Here is a 17,276-nt window from a genome sequence, read left to right on the forward strand (position 1 = left end):
CCCATACATTTGCTCCTCCCGCTTATCCCTGCCCTAAGGCAGCTCTAGCTCAGCGGGGCAGGAAGCTCATGACATAGTTTCTTGGGATGGTGGCAAAGCCCACACTTTGAGGGGAAATATCAATGTCTTTGGGCATCTGTGGGGACTTGAAGCAGAAGTTCTGCATGATGGTGGTGAGGAAGAGAAAGAGCTCCATTCTAGCCAGGTTGTCTCCCAAACAGTACCGCTTCCCTGAAAAGACAGTGGGAAGGGCGGAGGTGAAACCTCCTCTCACTGACACCTCTTCTCTCCCCTGATCCCCAGTTGCATTTTCTGGGGAGGAGGGGATGGAACATAGATTTCCAGTTGCAATCTCTTGGAAGGAGGAGATGGAATATAGAGGCCTGAAGACTTTTAGAGAGGTCTCTAATCTCCTCTGAGCCTCAGTTTCCTTCGTACATGGGATGGGACAAACCATATTAGGTTGTCGCAATGGGATTTTTAGATGAACCTTCCTCTCAAACATACAGATATGGCTCCTGTACTATCATCTTCTTCTTAGGAACCTGAAGAATTTAAGTGAGCCTGAACAAAACTCTGACTCACTCTTGGCCTTAATTTTTCCCATTTCTGAAATGGAGATCATCGTTTCTTCTTTTGCATGGGCTTAAGTACTTGATAGTTATGGGGCTGTAGTTGGTTGGCTGCAGGGTAGATCATAAGAGGGACTCTGCAGCTGGAGAAAGGTAGTAGGTAGGCTATACCTCAGAGAGGGAGCTGGGATGAAGGAGGCCCCTGTTGGTGTGACTGCTGGCTTGGCAACAGACAGTGGTCTCTTACCGATGGAGAAGGGGACAAAGGCATCATTCTTCTTAAACTGCCCCTTCTCATCTAGGAAATGCTGGGGGTTGAAATCTTCAGGGTTGGAGAAGAACCTGGGGTCCTTTAGCACAGAGCCCAGCATAGGAAACACTTCGGTGCCCTGTGGGGAGGAGGAAGGAGATTTGACAAGGTGGAGGGGAAGGGGTATGCTGAGAGAGCATGGGGTTAGAGGGGGAACTGGGGTGCCATAATTGAGGAGAAATGGGAGGCAGAGGAGTCAGGGTCCTCTCTGAAGGAAGACCTTTGGGGGACATGACATTTAGGCCCCTGAGACAGATTTTGAGGAGCCTGGAATATTTGTCTCCTGAGACAGAAGGTTTGTGGGACATGGAGTTCATGTCTCCTAAGAAGTTTGAGGAGCACAGGTCCTGTGTACATGCAGTTCACATCTCTAGGCAGGATGTTTGGGGGGACATGAGAGTCATGTCTCTGAGGTAGGAAGTCTTGGGGAAGTAAGGTTTATGTCCACTGAGACAGGAAATTGGAGGTACATGGGTTCATATTCACGGAGGCAAGAGGTCTTGGGGAGATACAGGATTCAGGTGTCTCTGAGTGGGAAGGTTGAAGGGACATGTGATTGGGGAAGTCTTTGATTGAGGGAGTGGGACAGGGCTTGGGAAGCTTGTAAGGGGGATGGGGTGCTGGGTCACAAGGAGCAGGTTGGAGGCCCCACTAGGTGGGGCAAGGGCAGCACCTTGGGGATGAAGAAGCTGCGAAACTTGGTGTCCTTGGTGACTCTGCGGGCGAGGCCCATGGGGATCATGTCTCCGAATCTTTGGATCTCGTGGATCACTGCCTCTGTGTAGGGCATCTCGGACTTGTCTTCGTACTTGGGCTGACGGTTTTTGCCAATGACCCGGTCAATCTCCTCATGGACCTTGGCTGTGAGATAAGGGGGTATATGTTTAGGTATTAGGGGTGTTGGGGCAGGATTGAGAGTCGAAATATGTACAATTGGATGGATATATGACATGCATGACATCCATGTGTGACGTGGATGTAGATCATTCAAAACAGAGGCTGGTCCGTGGAGTGGTAGCTTGAAAGGCACCAGAAACCTATGGGAAGAACTGAGCTGATTGGCACTGGAGCGAGGGCTGAAGAGGCGGCTTTCTCCTGGACAGATGTGCTATCAGATTTCTTTTTCCCTTTGGTGAGCCCTTCCCTGGGGTGGCAGATGGGCACCATATCTGGGACTCCAGCAACCTGGCTCACATTGGTTGCCCTGCCCTGGTGATTCCCTGAGGCCCCCCCCCCCCACCCAACTTTCAGGCCCACCCAACTTTCAGGCCCACCCAAGCTGTTGCCAGTTGCTTTACCATAGGATTGGCCTGTCTTGAATCCTGCTTCAGGTTTTCCTAAATTGTTTCAAACAAGCAGCATCTGGTCTCAGCTAGCCCCATTCCTCTCGTTAAGTAGTACATAGAAACAAACACAGGGAGGCAACCAAATTGAGGAGACAAAGAAACAGGTTTTAAATGAAAGAACAGAACCAAACTCCAGGAAAATAACTAAGTGAAATGGATGGAGATAAGCAATCTAACAGATGCAGAACCAAAACACTGCTTATAAGGATGCTCAAAGAATTTAGTGAGAACCTCAATGGATTAGTGCCTTAAGAGCATAAAAAAGGACCAGTCAGAAATGAAGGATGTACAGTCAGAAATAAAGGAGGCACTAACTGAAATAAAAATGATTTACACAGATTCAGTAGTAGAGTAGATAACTCCAAGAAGCAAACCATCGATTTGGAATATAAGGAAGCAAAAAACACCCAATCAGAAAAGCAAAAAGAAAAAAGAATCCAAAAAAATGAGGATAGTGTAAGGAGCCTCTGGGACAATTTCAAGCTGCCAACTTTTGCATCTTTGGGGTGCCAGAAGGAGAAGAAAGAAAGCAAGAAATTGAAAACCCATTTGAAACACTAATGGCAGAATACTTTCTTAAGTTGGTGAAGGAAACAAACATACAAGTCCAGGAATCACAGAGAAACCCAAACAAGATGAATCCCAAGAGGCCCACACCAAGACACATCATCATCAAAATGCAAAAGATGCAAGATAAAGAGAGAATCTTAATAGCAGCAAGAGAAAAGCAGTTAGTTACCTACAATGAGCCCCCATATGACTGTCAGCTGATTTCTCAAAAGGAACTTTGCAAGCCAGAAGGGAGTGGCCAGAAATATTCAGAGTGATGAAAAGCAAGAACCTACAACGAAGACTACTCTATCCTGCAAAGCTGTCATTTACAATCGATGGTCATATAAAGAGTTTCCCAAATAAGAACAAGCTAAAGGGGTTCATAACCCCGAACCATTATTACATGCAATGGTGAAGGGTCTTCTTGAAGAAAAAAATAAAAAATATGAACAAACAAAATGGCAATGAATACATATCTATCGACAGTTGAATCCGCGAACAAAATGAACTGGCAGAACAGAAGCATTCTCATAGATACAGAAAACATGTTGTTGTTTGCCAGATTGGAGGTGGGTTGGGGGAATGGGTGAAAAAGGTGAAGGGATTAAGTACAAATTGGTTGTTAGGCTGACAAACCTCAAAGGGAAGGGGGAGTTGGAGGGTGAGAAGAAATAAACCAAAGAGCTTATATGTGCATATGCATAACCAATGGACACAGACAACAATGTGGGGAAAGGCAGGAGGTGGGTGGGAGTGGGGAGGAGGGGGTCAATAGGGGAAAATGAGGAACATCTGTAATACATTCAGCACTAAAGATAAAAAACAAAACAGAGGCTGGTCATCAGCATTGTTGGCACAGGGTCCTGACACCTGGTTGTGCCAGAATCATGGGGGAAGCTGTGAGGGAGGAGTCTTGGGGATGGACTGGAGGGGCAGGTAGTGGGCACTCGGTTGGCTCAGCACAGGAGCTATTGTGAATATTTTAACAGCTAATGAAACTGAGCGGGTGCCCATTAGCTGAATATCATCACCGGGTCTCTGGATAACAGGATGTGTCTGAGGACCCAGGGATTTGAGAGGTGGGGACAAGGCAGCTGCTCAGAGGAATTCTGAGGGTCTGTGGCCCTCACTCCCCTGTCTCCTCCAGCCTTACCCTCCACATCCGGGTGCTTCATGAGCATCAGGAAGCCATAACGCAGGGTCGTGCTGACTGTCTCGGTGCCCGCAAAGAAAAGGGTCAGCGTGGTCATCACCAGGTTCTTCAAGTGGAACTCTGTGTTGGGGTTCTTCTGTTCCTGCAGGGAGAGACAGCTCAGGCCTCGACCCCGCCCCGTGCTCTCTGGATCCTTGTGGGTTTTTTTTTTCGTCTGGACCTGCCTCTTGTAGATCCAGACCAAAGGTGGAAGAGGGACCTTAGTTCTGCCAGGCTTTTTCCCAGGCTGTTGGCTCTGCCCCAGATGCTCTTCTCACACTCTTTACCCAGCTGACTCTCTGTTATTTATTTATTTACTTACTGATATAATTTTCTTTATTGATTATAGAGAGAGAGGAAGGAGAGGTAGAGGGAGACAGAAACATCAATGAGAGAGAACATGGATTGGCCACCTCCTGCATGGCCCACATTGCGGTTTGGGCCCACAACCTGGGCATGTGCCCTGACCAGGAATCGAACTAGTGACCTCTTGGTGCATGCGTTGACGCTCAACCACTGAGCCACACTGGCTGGGCTCTCTGTGCTTTAATTATCAGCTTAGTTGTCAATTTTCAATTATAGAAACATTTTAAGATGAAGGACTAGAGAGAGACAGTGAGTGAGGAGAGACAGAGAGACCATGAGAGAGAGTTGAAGAGAGACATATTTTTGGAGACACAGAATTTGAAGCAACAGCACCTATTCCTTCACAGACAATCTTGAAGCTTACTCTAGAGAACCTACTCCCTGGTACTTTCACCTTGAACTTCAGACTCCATAAAGTCCCATGTCCTTTCTTCACAGAAAGGAGATTGACATCCAGATAGGGAGGGACCCCCGATGTCACCTAGTGAAGCCAGCTGGCCTGCGCACACAGGTGTATCTGATCACCAGGGGATGGAAGGGCAGAGCATGGCGGCTACCAGCACCAGCCTTAGAATTCGAGAGACCAGGGTTGCAGTGAGGTGCCCCTGCTTCCTCACCGGGTGACCTCAGGCATGGCACTTATACTCTGGGCCTCAGGTTTCTCATTTGTAAAATTGAAGACACAGTAGAGCCTTCTCCAAGAGCTACTGAGAGGGTTAAGTAAGTGAATACTGTAGTTTTAAAAATAGTGTGTGGTGCACGGAAGTGTTTTTATATGCTTGTTATGGTGATTTGCACACACAGGTCCTGCCCGTGGGGATGGGGTAGGCATGCTGAAAGGACCTCTGGTGTCCCTCACCCGCAGCCTGAGTTCCCTCTGCTGGGCTTTGGTCCTCTCTGCATGGCTGCTGGCACCTACCTCCTGCATGCGGATGAGGAAGGAGTCAATGAAGTCCCGTGGGGAGTTGGGATCCAGTGTGCGTTGGTTCTCCTCCACCTTCTTGGCTATAAAGTCCTCCAGCCCCTGAAGCTCCTTAAATGCCTGTTGTTGTGGCCCTGGCAGGTGTCTCATCACTGAGGAGAACATCTCATAGAGCTGAGGATGGGGAGAGAAGGGAAGGGAATGACAGCTGTTGTGGACGTCACCTGATGGGCATGGGACTTGTCTCAGGTCAAGGGAGGCACTGGTTTAATGGCACCTGTTCACCTATTTAGATGAAGCTGGATGGAAATAGATATCTAAGTTTATATGTGAGTTAAGTGTGAGGGCCCTGTCCAAGGATTTAGTTGAGACACATTGGGGCACTTATTCACATTCCTTTATTGCCTCTCTCCCTCCCTCCCTCTCTTCCCTTTTTTTTTTTGTAAGGGGAGTAGTAGTTGACCTATCCAGGTATTGCAATCAGGGTATTAGGCACCTGTCCTGGGCTCCTGTGCTACTGTTCAGTTGTCTAAGCGGGAAGGCTGGTTTTGTGGGGGACCCTGTCTGGAGGAGGATAGCAGTTTGGGGCAGCTGTGTCAGTGTGGGCGAGCCGCTGGCTGTCTGTGGTAGGGCCACAGTAGAGCCATGTTGGGACCAGTTACCTGCCCCGTAGATGTAGCTGTGAACTGGAAACTTCCCAGCATCATGCGCAGCAGTGACAGGAATTCTTTGTTCTGGTAGTCAAAGCGGTCCCCAAAGACAATGGAGCTGATGACATTGGAGACAGTTCGGCTCAGGAAGAAGGTGGGGTCGATGAAGGCGCCTGGCAGGGGTGGGGGAGAATGGATTTAGGGGAAAGAAAGGATTTGTTAGGCGGAGGCCAGTCTGGTAATTCGAGGAACCCCTTCCCCCAACCTAGTTCCCTTCCCAGGCCAGATCAAGCATGTCCGGGTAGTGTGTTTTGCTCCCCTGTATTCTGGGGTCCCTAGCTCACCACGCGTGTCTCTAAAGGCCTCAAGGAGGAATCCCGCTTCCTCCTGGATGCGCTCCTCGATGCCGCGCTTGCCCACGCCGAAGTCCCGCAGCGTGGTGATGGCGAAGCGACGGAGCTGCTTGGAACGCTCCCCATTGCTGAACGCCACGCCTGGGGAGGGCACGTGGGCAGGGCGAGAAGACAGAGAGGGGCGGAGTCAGAGCGAGGTGGCAGAGAGAGAGAGAGAGAGAACACACAGAGTCAGAAATGCAGAAAGAAATCGAGACCATTGGAAGAAAATCAGAAGGCAAGGGGCAACACGGATGCAGAGAGAAACAGAGAGATGCAGAGACACTCCTATGAAGAGAGAGAAAGAGGTAGAGGAGGGAAGGAGGGGAAGTGGCATTTGTGGAGATCTGGGACGTGGAAGTGAAAATTGAGAGGGGTTCTAAAATTCAGCTGGAGAAGAGAGTAAAACACAGACTGGAAAACAGAGAGGGGCTGGAAAGGGGAGAGGCTGTTACCAGGATGCATGGGGATTTTGAAGCTGAAATAATGTGAGATTTTAAGACAAAGGATAAAGAGAGGCAGGGAGAGGGAGACCGAAACATGGGGAAACACAGATGCTTAGAAGGAGATGAAGACAAAAGGACACATGGAAATTGAGGACCAGGGTTCCAAAACAAAATCCCAAGAGCTTAAGACATATAGAGGAAGGAGACATATCTAGTGAGAGAGAAGGGGGGGAGGGGCAGGGAGAAGCAGGGAGACGCAGAATCACAGAGACAGAGGAGACCAGAGGAAGGGCTCTGCCACAGCCTTGAGTGGGTGGGTGAATTGGTAAGAGTGTTGGGGTAACTGAGGCCATCTAGTCAGCTTGACCACCTTCCCCAGCCAGAGTCCCCCTCACCATAGCCTTTGAAGAGCCAGTCGAAGGTGGCCTGCTGGCCTCGCCCACTGAATTCCTCAGCCTGGTCCACCAGAGCCTCCTTTACAGCATCATGTCCACACAGCACCACGACCCGGCGCCGGCCCAGGTGGACCGTGAACACGGGACCATAGCGCTCGCTGATCTGATGGAGAGACGTGGGAGTGGTGAGAGCCAGCAGCCCCAACTCTGAACTGACTCTGTACCCAGACCTTACAGACTGGGGTTCATTTTGCCCAGGTTCTGATGGTCCAGGGACTGGATTCCCAAATCTGGTCTTTCCTTGCTGGGTCCCTGAGGCTAATCCTTCAGAACTCCCCCTTCCTGCCCTGGCCATTGTGGCTTGATTGGCTGAGCATTGTCCCATGCACTGAGAGGTCTCCGGTTTGACTGCTGGTCAGGGAACATGCCCGGGTTGTGGGTTCCATCCATGTTTCTCTCTCTCTCTCTTTCTCCCCTTCCCTACCTCTCTCTGGAATCAATAAAAATATATTTTAAAAAATCTCCCTCTTCCTAAGATGTTGGTCCAACCTTGCCAACCCCTTGCCACAAAGTCCCAGCAGACTGGGCAAGCCCCCAGCCCACCCTACCTCCCATTTCCCTGCCTCCTGACACCTTCATGAGGGAGTTGTACATCTGCTCTGTGTTCAGCTGCAGGTAGTTCCCGATGAAGGGCAGTGCGGGGGGCCCGGGAGGCAGCTTTCCCCAGAGCTTCCTTTCCCGCCAGACAGACATCAAGACCATCATAGTCAGGCAGGCCAGCAAAGCCACCAGAAGCAGCCCTGAGGCCAGCATATTGGGATGGAGAGTGAAGGTCAATTGGTGACACCTGGATGATTGGCCTTTATATTGCCTGGGAGAGAAGGGTGGACTTTGGCTCTGATTATATAACTGTATCATTTCACCTCCCAACTACACCCCTGGCCTTGCTCCCGCCTTGCTTGTGATATAGGCAGTCACGGAGGAGGGTGGACTCCAGGGCAGATTAACAGGGAGTGGGTCCAAGTCTGAATCTGTGGTCCCTCCTGAAGGCCAGCCCAGGTCTGTGGACTTGGAGGACAGTAGAGAAATTTCAGAACTGACGATTCTGGAATATTTGCATGTATGAGCCCTTGAGCTTGGGATTTGGGGTTTCAGAGTAAGAAGGCACCCCAAAGTTGTGGATTTTGCAGTTTTGGGAGAGAAGCTTCAAAGATGTAAGGGTATTGGAATGAGACAAGATGCCTGGCTGTGGGTTTGGGGGTCTTTTGCTGAGCAGGGATATAGGTCTAAGGATGAGAGATTTCAGGGAATAGATCTGAGGGTTTTGAAGTGAGAAGCACCCCGGGAGTGGATGTGGGCTTTTGTGGGGATAAATATATGAAGAGTCCAAGTGGATTGTGGAGTCAGCTCCTGACCCCAGATGCTGACCTGCTTCTATTTGGGACACAATACGGTATCCTGATGCCCAGAATCCTCCTTGGAACCTCAAAGTGAGATCAGGATGTAATGTCACAGAACTGCCCATCTCTGCTTAGGAATGGGATCAGACCCGAGACACATTTCAGTGGAGCTTTCCACAGAACTGGAGAAGAGGTCCTCATGGTCTCAGTTGCAGAGGGAAGGGCCAGGACTTGGGCAATAGTAATAACAACCATGATACGGTATGAAAAAAATCCCAACTGCCAAAAAGTGAAAACAGAAGAGGATAATAAAAATCCCAACTGTCTCATGGGCTATAATTCACAGTCACACTGGTTCCCTACCAGGTCCTTAGGGGAGCCCACTAAGTTGATTGTATCATTTCTGTTGTTCTTCTTCTTATAAATGTTTCTCATTTTATTTTACTTTATTTTTTTGTTAATCCTCACTTGAGGATATTTTCCTGCTGATGTTTAGAGGGAGTGGAAGGGAGGGAGGTGGGAGGGAGAGAGAGAAACGTTGATGTGAGAGAGTCACATCAATTGGTTGCCTTCCACATGACCCTGACTGGGGCCAGAGATCAGTCCTGCAACCCAGGTACATGCCCTTGACCTGAATTAAACCCGCAACCCTGTAGTCTGTGAGCCAATGCTCTAACCGCTGAGCCAAACTGGCAGGGCCCATATCATATATATGGGTAAACTGAGGACAGAAAACACATAATGGGCTGGGGGCACACATGTCTCTCTTCCACAGTACTTTTTAAAAATTTTATTTTTGTTACATATGTTTCTCCTTTTTACCCCATTGGCACCCTCCTCCCCATACCCCCCTGCCATGTCCCTGGCTTTGTCATCCATGTCCATTGGTTATGCGTACATGCATGTAAGTTCTGTGGTTTATCTTTCCACCCCCCACCACCCCCTCTTCTGAGGGTTGTCAGTCTGTACCCTACTTCCATTTTTCCTGGTCTACCCTATTCCTCAGACTGGTATGTTCATTATATTCCGTATATAAGTGAGATCATGTGGTATTTGTTTTTTTCTGCTTGGCTTGTTTCACTTAGGATAATACTTTCCAGGTCCCTCCATGTCGTCTTAAAGGATAAGAGATCTTTCTTTCTTGCAGCTGCATAGTTCTCCATTGTGTATATGTACCACAGCTTTTTGATCCATTCGTCTACTGATGGATACTTGGGCTGTTCCCAGATCTTAGCTATTGTTAATAGTGCTGCTATGAACATGGGGGTACATATATTCTTTCTGATTGGTGTTTCAGGCTTCTTAGGGTATATTCCTAGAAGTGGGATCACTGGGTCTAATGGCAGTTCAATTTTTAATTTTTTGAGGTAACACCATATTGTTTTCCATAGTGGCTGCACCATTCTGCATTCCCACCAGCAGTGTACTAGAGTCCCCTTTTCTCCACACCCTCGCCAACACTTGTTGTTTGATGATTTGTTGATGGCGGCCATTCTGACAGGTGTGAGGTGATACCTCATTGTTGTTTTAATTTGCATCTCTCTGATGATTAGTGATGTTGAGCATTTCTTCATATGTCTCTTGGCCATCTGTATGTCCTGTTTGGAGAGGTGTCAATTCAGCTCCTCTGCCCATTTTTTAATTGGGTTCTTTGTCTTTCTTTTGTTGAGTTGTATGAGTACTCTATATATTTTGGAAATTAACCCCTTATCTGATGTATCATTGGCAATGATGTTCTCCCATACAGTGGGTTGTCTTTGCATTTTGATGGTTGTTTCTTTTGCTGTGAAGAAGCTTTTTAGTTTGATGTGGTCCCATGTGTTCATTTTTTCCTTCATTTCTGTTGCCTTAGGTGATGTATCAGTGAAAATTCTGCTGAGTATGATGTCTGAAATTTTGTTGCCTACATTTTCTTCTAGAATTTTTATGGATTCATGGATCACATTTAAGTCTTTTATCCATTTTGAGTTTATTTTTGTTTATGGTGTAAGTTGATGGTCTAGTTTCATGTTTTTGCATGTAGCTGTCCAATTTATTAAAGAGGCTGTCTTTACTCCACTGTATGCTCTTGCCACCTTTGTCAAATATTAATTGAGAATATTGCCTTGGGTCCATTTCTGGGTTCTCTATTCTGTTCCACTGGTCTATATGCCTGTTCTTGTGCCAGTACCAGGCTGTTTGATTACAGTCGCTGTGTAGTATAACCTGATATCTGGTATTGTGATCCCACCTACTTTGTCCTTCTTTTTAATTTTTTTCCATTTTTTTTTTTTTTTATCCTCACCCGAAGACATTTTTCCATTTTTTGTTCAGGTAGAGTGGGAGGGAGAGAGAGGAACAGAGAGAGAGAGAGAAACATCGATGTAAAAGGAACACATCGAGTGGCTGCCACCCGCACGGCTGACCAGGGCCGGGGACAAACTGCAACCAAGGTACATGCCCTTAGCGGGAACCGAACCCGGGTCTCTCAGGGCCGCAGGCCGACGCTCTAACCGCTGAACCAAACCGGCCAGGGCTGTCCTTCTTTTTAAAAATTGCTGTGGCTATTTGGGGTCTTTCCACAGTACTTTTTTATCCCTCTTTCTGGGATTGGGTTTGCCACCAGTGGAAAGGTTGTATTTGAGGGTGTGTGAAGTCCCCTTTCGGGGTGATCTGCTGCATCCTCTTCCAACCATATTGTCTGACAAAGTCCGGATATGGAGAAGAAGGATTCAAGGAATGCATCTTCTAGGAAGAGGACGTAGCATGGGGGTGGGATTAATCGGTATTATGGGAATTGTAATATTGGGAATTATTATTCTACTATATGACTAACCTGAGAATAACAAACAAGGTATCTGAAGTCATGCCTCTTCAATTAAATGCTGAAGAAACTCCAGCTTCCCCTGAAACAGTCACCACTCCATGTCCAGACTGTCTTAATAATGTACTAACTCAATTAGGTAAAAATTTCCCCCAAAAGTCCCTAATAAACAATTCATGGATGAATTATGACAGGTAGAACTAATGGAGGCACCTTATACTCACTCCTGTGCCTCCTCCCCAGATAGAAAGAGTATTTCAAGAGAATAAAAGAAAATTGTATTGACCCCTACTCACTGCTCAAGGGTTTCCTTATATAGCTTATTGGATAATAGGAAAACTATGGTACCCACTTAGAGTGGCTAGAAGTATACAAAGAATTCCTGACCCTCCCTTGCCCTTACAGGAGCATATAATGAAGATAGAATAAGAATAGTTAACAAAGACAGACTACATATTCCTTATGCAAGCTTGCCTTCATGGAAGATTGGTATGCCAAGGTCCCCTTGGTGTTTACGCACAAAGGAACAAAAGAAATCTCAATAATTACAATTGAATAGGTCTTATAAGAAATGTTGTCCTGAGTTAGTTAGGGAGGTAAATTAAAAACTAGCTGATCTAAAAACCCAGAACTAGATTTTAAATAAAGGTCAACTATTAATCTCAGACAAAGGGCCTATAGAAAACTCTGTCTCGCCCTGGCCAGTTTTGCTCAGCGGTTAGAGCATCGGCCTGCGGTCCTGGGAGACCCGGGTTCGGTTCCCACTAAGGGCATGTACCTCCGTTGCAGTTTGTCCCCGGCCCTGGTCGGTTGTGCGGGTGGCAGCCTCTTGGTGTGTTCCTTTCACATCGATGTTTCTCTCTCTCTCTCTCTCTCTGTTCCTCTCTCTCCCTCCCACTCTACCTGACAAAAAAATAGAAAAATGTCCTATGGTGAGGATTAAAAAAAAAAAAAAAGAAAGAAAAGAAAACTCTGTCTCACCTTACAGGTTTACTCCCTTCTTTGTATCTATAAACACAAAAAGTTATAAATTAATTCTGATAAAAATGAAAGTAACATCCTAGTACTATGGAATGTAACTCCCTGCTTCTTAAACCTCAAATGTTAAATTTATGCCAAAAAAGAAAGTATATAAGCACATAGAAACTTGCAATAAATTGGAAGAGTGTCACACTTCCTCTGAGTCGTGTAGTCATCTGTCTCCCAGCACCAATGCCTTACCACCTTTGGGGCCCCCTGGATCCCGCTGCAGCTGGATTGCAGCAGTGATTCCTGGCTCAGCAGGGCTGCCATTAGCAGGCAGAGGGAACTCTAACAGGAGAGATTTGGCTAAGCTCCAGTGTGGGGGACGGAGGTGGGCCCTGAGATCCTGAGGGAGGGAGTAGGGAAAGGATGAGCGACTCTGCTGTCCTTTTCTCATTAAACTTCTTTCTCAGTCATAAGGACAGTTGCCCCCTGGTGAGCACTGGTTGTGGAGATGGAGTCTGTGTGCAGGATCGCATGGAATCTTCGTAAGACTGGGGCTGGGTCACCCTTGCTTTGCAGTTAAGAAGACCAAGACTCCATAGAGCCACTTGCTGGAGGTCACAGGTAATAATAAGTGGCAGAGCTAGGCTATGAATCCTCTCCTTTGTTTCTCCATTGACTGGCCTAGCCCATCATGGGGCCAAGTGGAGACCAAGTTTAGCAGCAGGTGGGTGCTGAGATTGGCATCAACACCGGCAGGTTCTGTTGTTGGCAACAGGTAGCGCTGGGGAGAGAGGGCCGTCACATTGGCATTGAGCTTGTCTCCAGGTAGATACTAGGATTGAAAATCAGTTGACACTGAACTTGACACCAGGAGAGCAGAAATAGACACCTTTGGTGTCAAGGGGGCTCTGAGAGTAGACCCAGGTGGCCACTGAGGCTTGTTCCAGGGGCATAAGGGTGGCACCATGTAGGCTTTGAGTTTGGTCCCAGCAGGTTCTAGCATGAGCACCAGGTGAGTGCTGAGACTGGTCCTATGTGGGCCTGAGAGGGGCCCCTGGGGGGCACTGGACAGACTCTGATGTTTGGACTACCCTGCTCAGGTGCTACCTCTGACCTCCGGTGAGTGAAGGTGGGTGAGGTTGGCACTCCCAGGACTGGCATCTTGCTCAAAGCATTCTGGGCCCCTGAACTTGAGACGTGTAGGGAGGGAACAGAGGGTGGAGAAGAAAGCAGAGAAAGTTGTTGGTTTTGGAGGAGGAAGAAGAGGGAAGGAGGATTAGCCTGGGGTTGGCCAGTGACAATCCCCTAATCTCTTTTTTGTTTACAAATGAGGTAACGTTGGTTAACAGCATCATATAAGTTGAGTGTGTATAACATTATAATTTGATATCTGTATACTTACCACCAAGTGTCTAGTTTCCATCCCTGCACCTGGGCTGGCCCCGCCCCAAGCCTGCCCCCCTCCAGCCCCATTCCTTGAGAAGGAGGCAGGCAGGACTGGGGAGTTTGTTTCTCCGTGAAGTTGGCATCAGGAAGGGCCCTGAATGTTTAGACAGGCTGCCTTGGGCTGGGTGGGGAGGGTGTGAGGGGTTCAGACTGGGAGAATGACTTGAGATCAAGTGACTTTGGCTTTGTCTCTGCCCCTGGAAGGCGGAGGGAGATCGGTGTCTGACACACATGTCTTACCTCCCGAGGCAGGACACACGCCAGTGTGCTGTGGCCGGATAGGCTTCAGCAGAGAGCTAGTGCTGAATCCAGGAAAAGCCCTCCCCCTCACCGGGCCTCAGTTTCCTGTTCTGGATGGATGATACAATGGTTAAGAGTAAGATTAAGACATGGGTTGGAATCCTAACCTTATCCTTTCTTTGATGTGTGACCTTGAACAGGTGACCTAACTTCCCTGAGCCTATGGGGCCAGTGACAGTTCCCACCCCTTTGGTGAGGAGTGAATGGGTTAATGTGTATGACATACATAGCAGTCAAAGCTCAAAAAATATTCGCTGTCTTGCCCTGGCCAGTTTGGCTCAGCAGTAGAGCGTTGGCCCGTGGACCAATGAGTCGTGGGTTCGATTCCTGCCAAGGGCACGGTTGCAGTTCGGTCCCGGCCCTGGTCCGGGTCATGCGGGAGGCATCCAGCCATGTGCCCCTCTCATGTCAATGTTTCTCTCTCTCCCTCCCACTCTATCTGAAGATAAATAGAAAAAATATCGTCGGGTGAGGATTAAAACGAGAAATGCGCTGTTTTGCTGTTAATCCACGGGATGAAGGCGATAGATGAGCGTCCACTAACCCCCTTCTGGCTTTTACATTCTCTGGTCTAAAGTTTCCACAGCTTTTCCTCTGGGAAAGGAGGAAGAGAAAGGACGTTTTGGAGGAAAAGAAATAAAATAAGAAAAATAAAGAATAATAAAAACAGAATAAAATGAAAGGGAAGAGAAATAAGAGACTTGAAAGAAAAAAGAGAAGGTAAAAAAAGGGACCCCCCCCAAAAAAAATCTTTGTATCTGCTATTTGTGGAGCTTGCTCTATATTGCTTTGATGTTGTTGATTCTTGTCCCTTGGTGTGTCTATCCTGGGCCTCCCAGGAGCTTCTCTGGTGCAGGCCAATGTGAGTTACTGTTCCTGCCTGTCTCTGGGCAACCTGACTGAGGCCTGATAGGGTGGAGCCCCAAGTCACCCAGTGGGCGGGGCCTCCTGAGCCCAGGCCTGGGTCTGCCTAGGTTGTCCCACATGGAGTGTCCCTGTTCTGAGCTGTCCTCCCTTCCCCCGAGGAACTGGGCTCTGCAGGGATGTCCTGGTCTTGGCCAGGCTGGTTTGATCAGACTCGTGTCTCAGTTCCTCCTGGTTGGCTGGCACCTCCTTGACCGCCACCACCTGCAAGGTGCTGGATTCCAGTTTAGTGTTGTTCCCCTTGCCTTGGGTGACTGTAGGGCAGGTCAGAAGCCAGCCATTCTGCAGCCAGGAGAAAGGGTACCTCCCCTGCGCTCCAGGTGAGCAGGGCTGATCCTCCTTCCTGGTCATACTGTCCAGTCCTCGTCCTGCTCATCATCATGAGTTCCCACAGATGTGCAGCCTCTTCAGTCTCTGTGTGGTTCTCAGTTCTAGCAGCGCCCAGGACTAGGGAGGCTAAGTACCCACCTCAGCCAACAGTGCAGTTTGTGCCCCTGACCTCTGTTGGTGGGGCTGTGTGGCTCACTCATAGGGTCATGGTGGCGGTGGGTGGCAGTGGTGGTGGTGACAGTAGCAGCAAGTCCATGGAAGGGCCAAAGCACAAATCCAAGGTGGGGCTGGGCAGTTGTGATTCCAGGTGGTGGCAAGACTTGGTGTTGAGTCCTGGGATTGTTTTTTGTTTCTGTTTTTAAATACGTTTTTATGGATATTTAAAGAGAGAAGAAGGGAGAGAGAGATAGAAACATCGATGTGTGAGAGAAACTAACATTGATCGGCTGCCTCCTGCTCGCCCCCTACTGAGGATTCAGCCCACAACTCAGGCATGTGCCCTGACCAGGAATTGAACCAGGACCTCTCAGTCCATGGGATGATGCTCAAACCACTGAGCTGCACTGGCCAGGCCTGTTTTGTTTTTTTAATTTCTTTTTCTTATAGTTTGTATTGGTGTATAAAAATGCAACCAGCCCTTGCCGGTTTGTTTCAGCAGTTAGAGCATTGGTTCGCAGACCAGAGAGTCCCGGGTTTGGTTCCTGCTGAGGGAACGTTCCTTGGTTGCAGTGTGTCCCCAGCCCCGGTCGGGGTCATGTGGGTGGAAACCGCTCGATGTGTCTCTCTCACTCACATTGATGTTTCTCTCTCTCTTCCTCCCTCCAGCTCTGTCTGAAGATAAATGCAAAAATGTCCTCGAGTGAGGGTAAAAAAAAAATGCAACCAATTTCTGAATATTAATTTTATATTCTGCTCCTTTACTGAATTCCTTTATTAGTTCTAATAGTTTTTTTCAGCAGGTTGTTTAGGATACACTATATATAGTATCATGTCAGCTGCAAATAATGATAGTTTTATTTCTCCCTTTCTGATGCCTTTTATTTCTTTTTCTTGTCTAATTGCTGTGGCTGGGACTTCTAATACCAAGTTGAATAAGAGTGGTGAAAGTGGATATTCTTGTCTTGTTCCTGATCTTTAGGAAAACACTTTTAGCTTTTCACCATTGAGTATGATATTTGCTGTGGGTTTGTCATATATGGCCTTTATTATGTTTAAGTATGTTCCCTCTACTCCCACGTTTCTGTCTCTCTTTCTTCTTGATGAGTCTGGCTAAAGGTTTATGAATTTTGTTTATCTTTTAAAAAAATCAGCTCATTGATTTTTTTCTATTGTATTTTTTAAAAACTCTGTTTTGTTTATTTCTACTCTGATTTTGATTATTTCTTTCTTCTACTCACTTTGGGATTTGTTCTTTTATTTTCTTTCCCAGTTCCTTTAGAGGAAAGGTTAGATTGTTTGAGATTTTTTTTTATTCTTGAGATAGGCCTGTATTGCTATAAATATCCTTGATCTGGCTGTCCCCCATAGATTTTGGGTCATTGTGTTTTCACTTTTACATATCTTAAAATAGATAGCACATTTCTCATTGCTAAATAGTACTGTATTGTATGTATACGCCACAATTTGTCCATTCACCTACTGAACTACATCTTGGTTTCTTCCAAATTTTGACAATTAGGAATAAAGTTGCTATAAATATCCAAGTTCAGGTTTTTAGATATAAGTGGAATATAAGTTCTTAGTTCATTTGGTTAAATTTCAAAGAGTATAATTTCTGGGTCATATAACAGGACTGTGTTTAGTTATATTTTTTTTAAAAATGCCAAAATGTCTTCCAAGTGGCTGTAACATTTTGCATGCAGTGAATGAGAGTTCTTGTTGCTTTAATTTCTTGCCAACATTAGATAATGTGAGTTTTTGGATTTTAGCCATTGTAATAAGTGTGTAATGGCTATCTCATT

The 17,276-nt window shown here is 47.2% G+C and overlaps 1 protein-coding gene across 2 annotated transcripts; it reads right to left on the reverse strand.

Moving 5' to 3' along the window:
• Positions 1–7,981, reverse strand: LOC118638478 (cytochrome P450 2A13). 2 transcript variants are annotated; one of them, XM_036274412.1, is made up of 9 exons: positions 7,777–7,981; positions 7,144–7,306; positions 6,255–6,404; positions 5,923–6,083; positions 5,258–5,434; positions 3,934–4,075; positions 1,556–1,743; positions 820–961; positions 1–231 (listed from the first exon to the last, which is right to left on the reverse strand). In XM_036274412.1, exons 1-9 carry the CDS (start codon positions 7,954–7,956, stop codon positions 50–52), a joined length of 1,485 nt encoding a protein of 494 aa, XP_036130305.1. In that variant the 5' UTR covers positions 7,957–7,981; the 3' UTR covers positions 1–49. The 2 variants fall into 2 exon arrangements, with proteins under 2 accessions (XP_036130305.1, XP_036130306.1); XM_036274413.1 differs by lacking the exon at positions 7,144–7,306 and having other exon boundaries at positions 7,767–7,956.
• Between the last annotated feature and the right edge of the window lie 9,295 nt (positions 7,982–17,276).

This window comes from Molossus molossus, unplaced genomic scaffold (genome assembly GCF_014108415.1).
Source record: "Molossus molossus isolate mMolMol1 unplaced genomic scaffold, mMolMol1.p scaffold_m16_p_21, whole genome shotgun sequence".
Taxonomy (NCBI): Eukaryota; Metazoa; Chordata; class Mammalia; order Chiroptera; family Molossidae; genus Molossus; species Molossus molossus.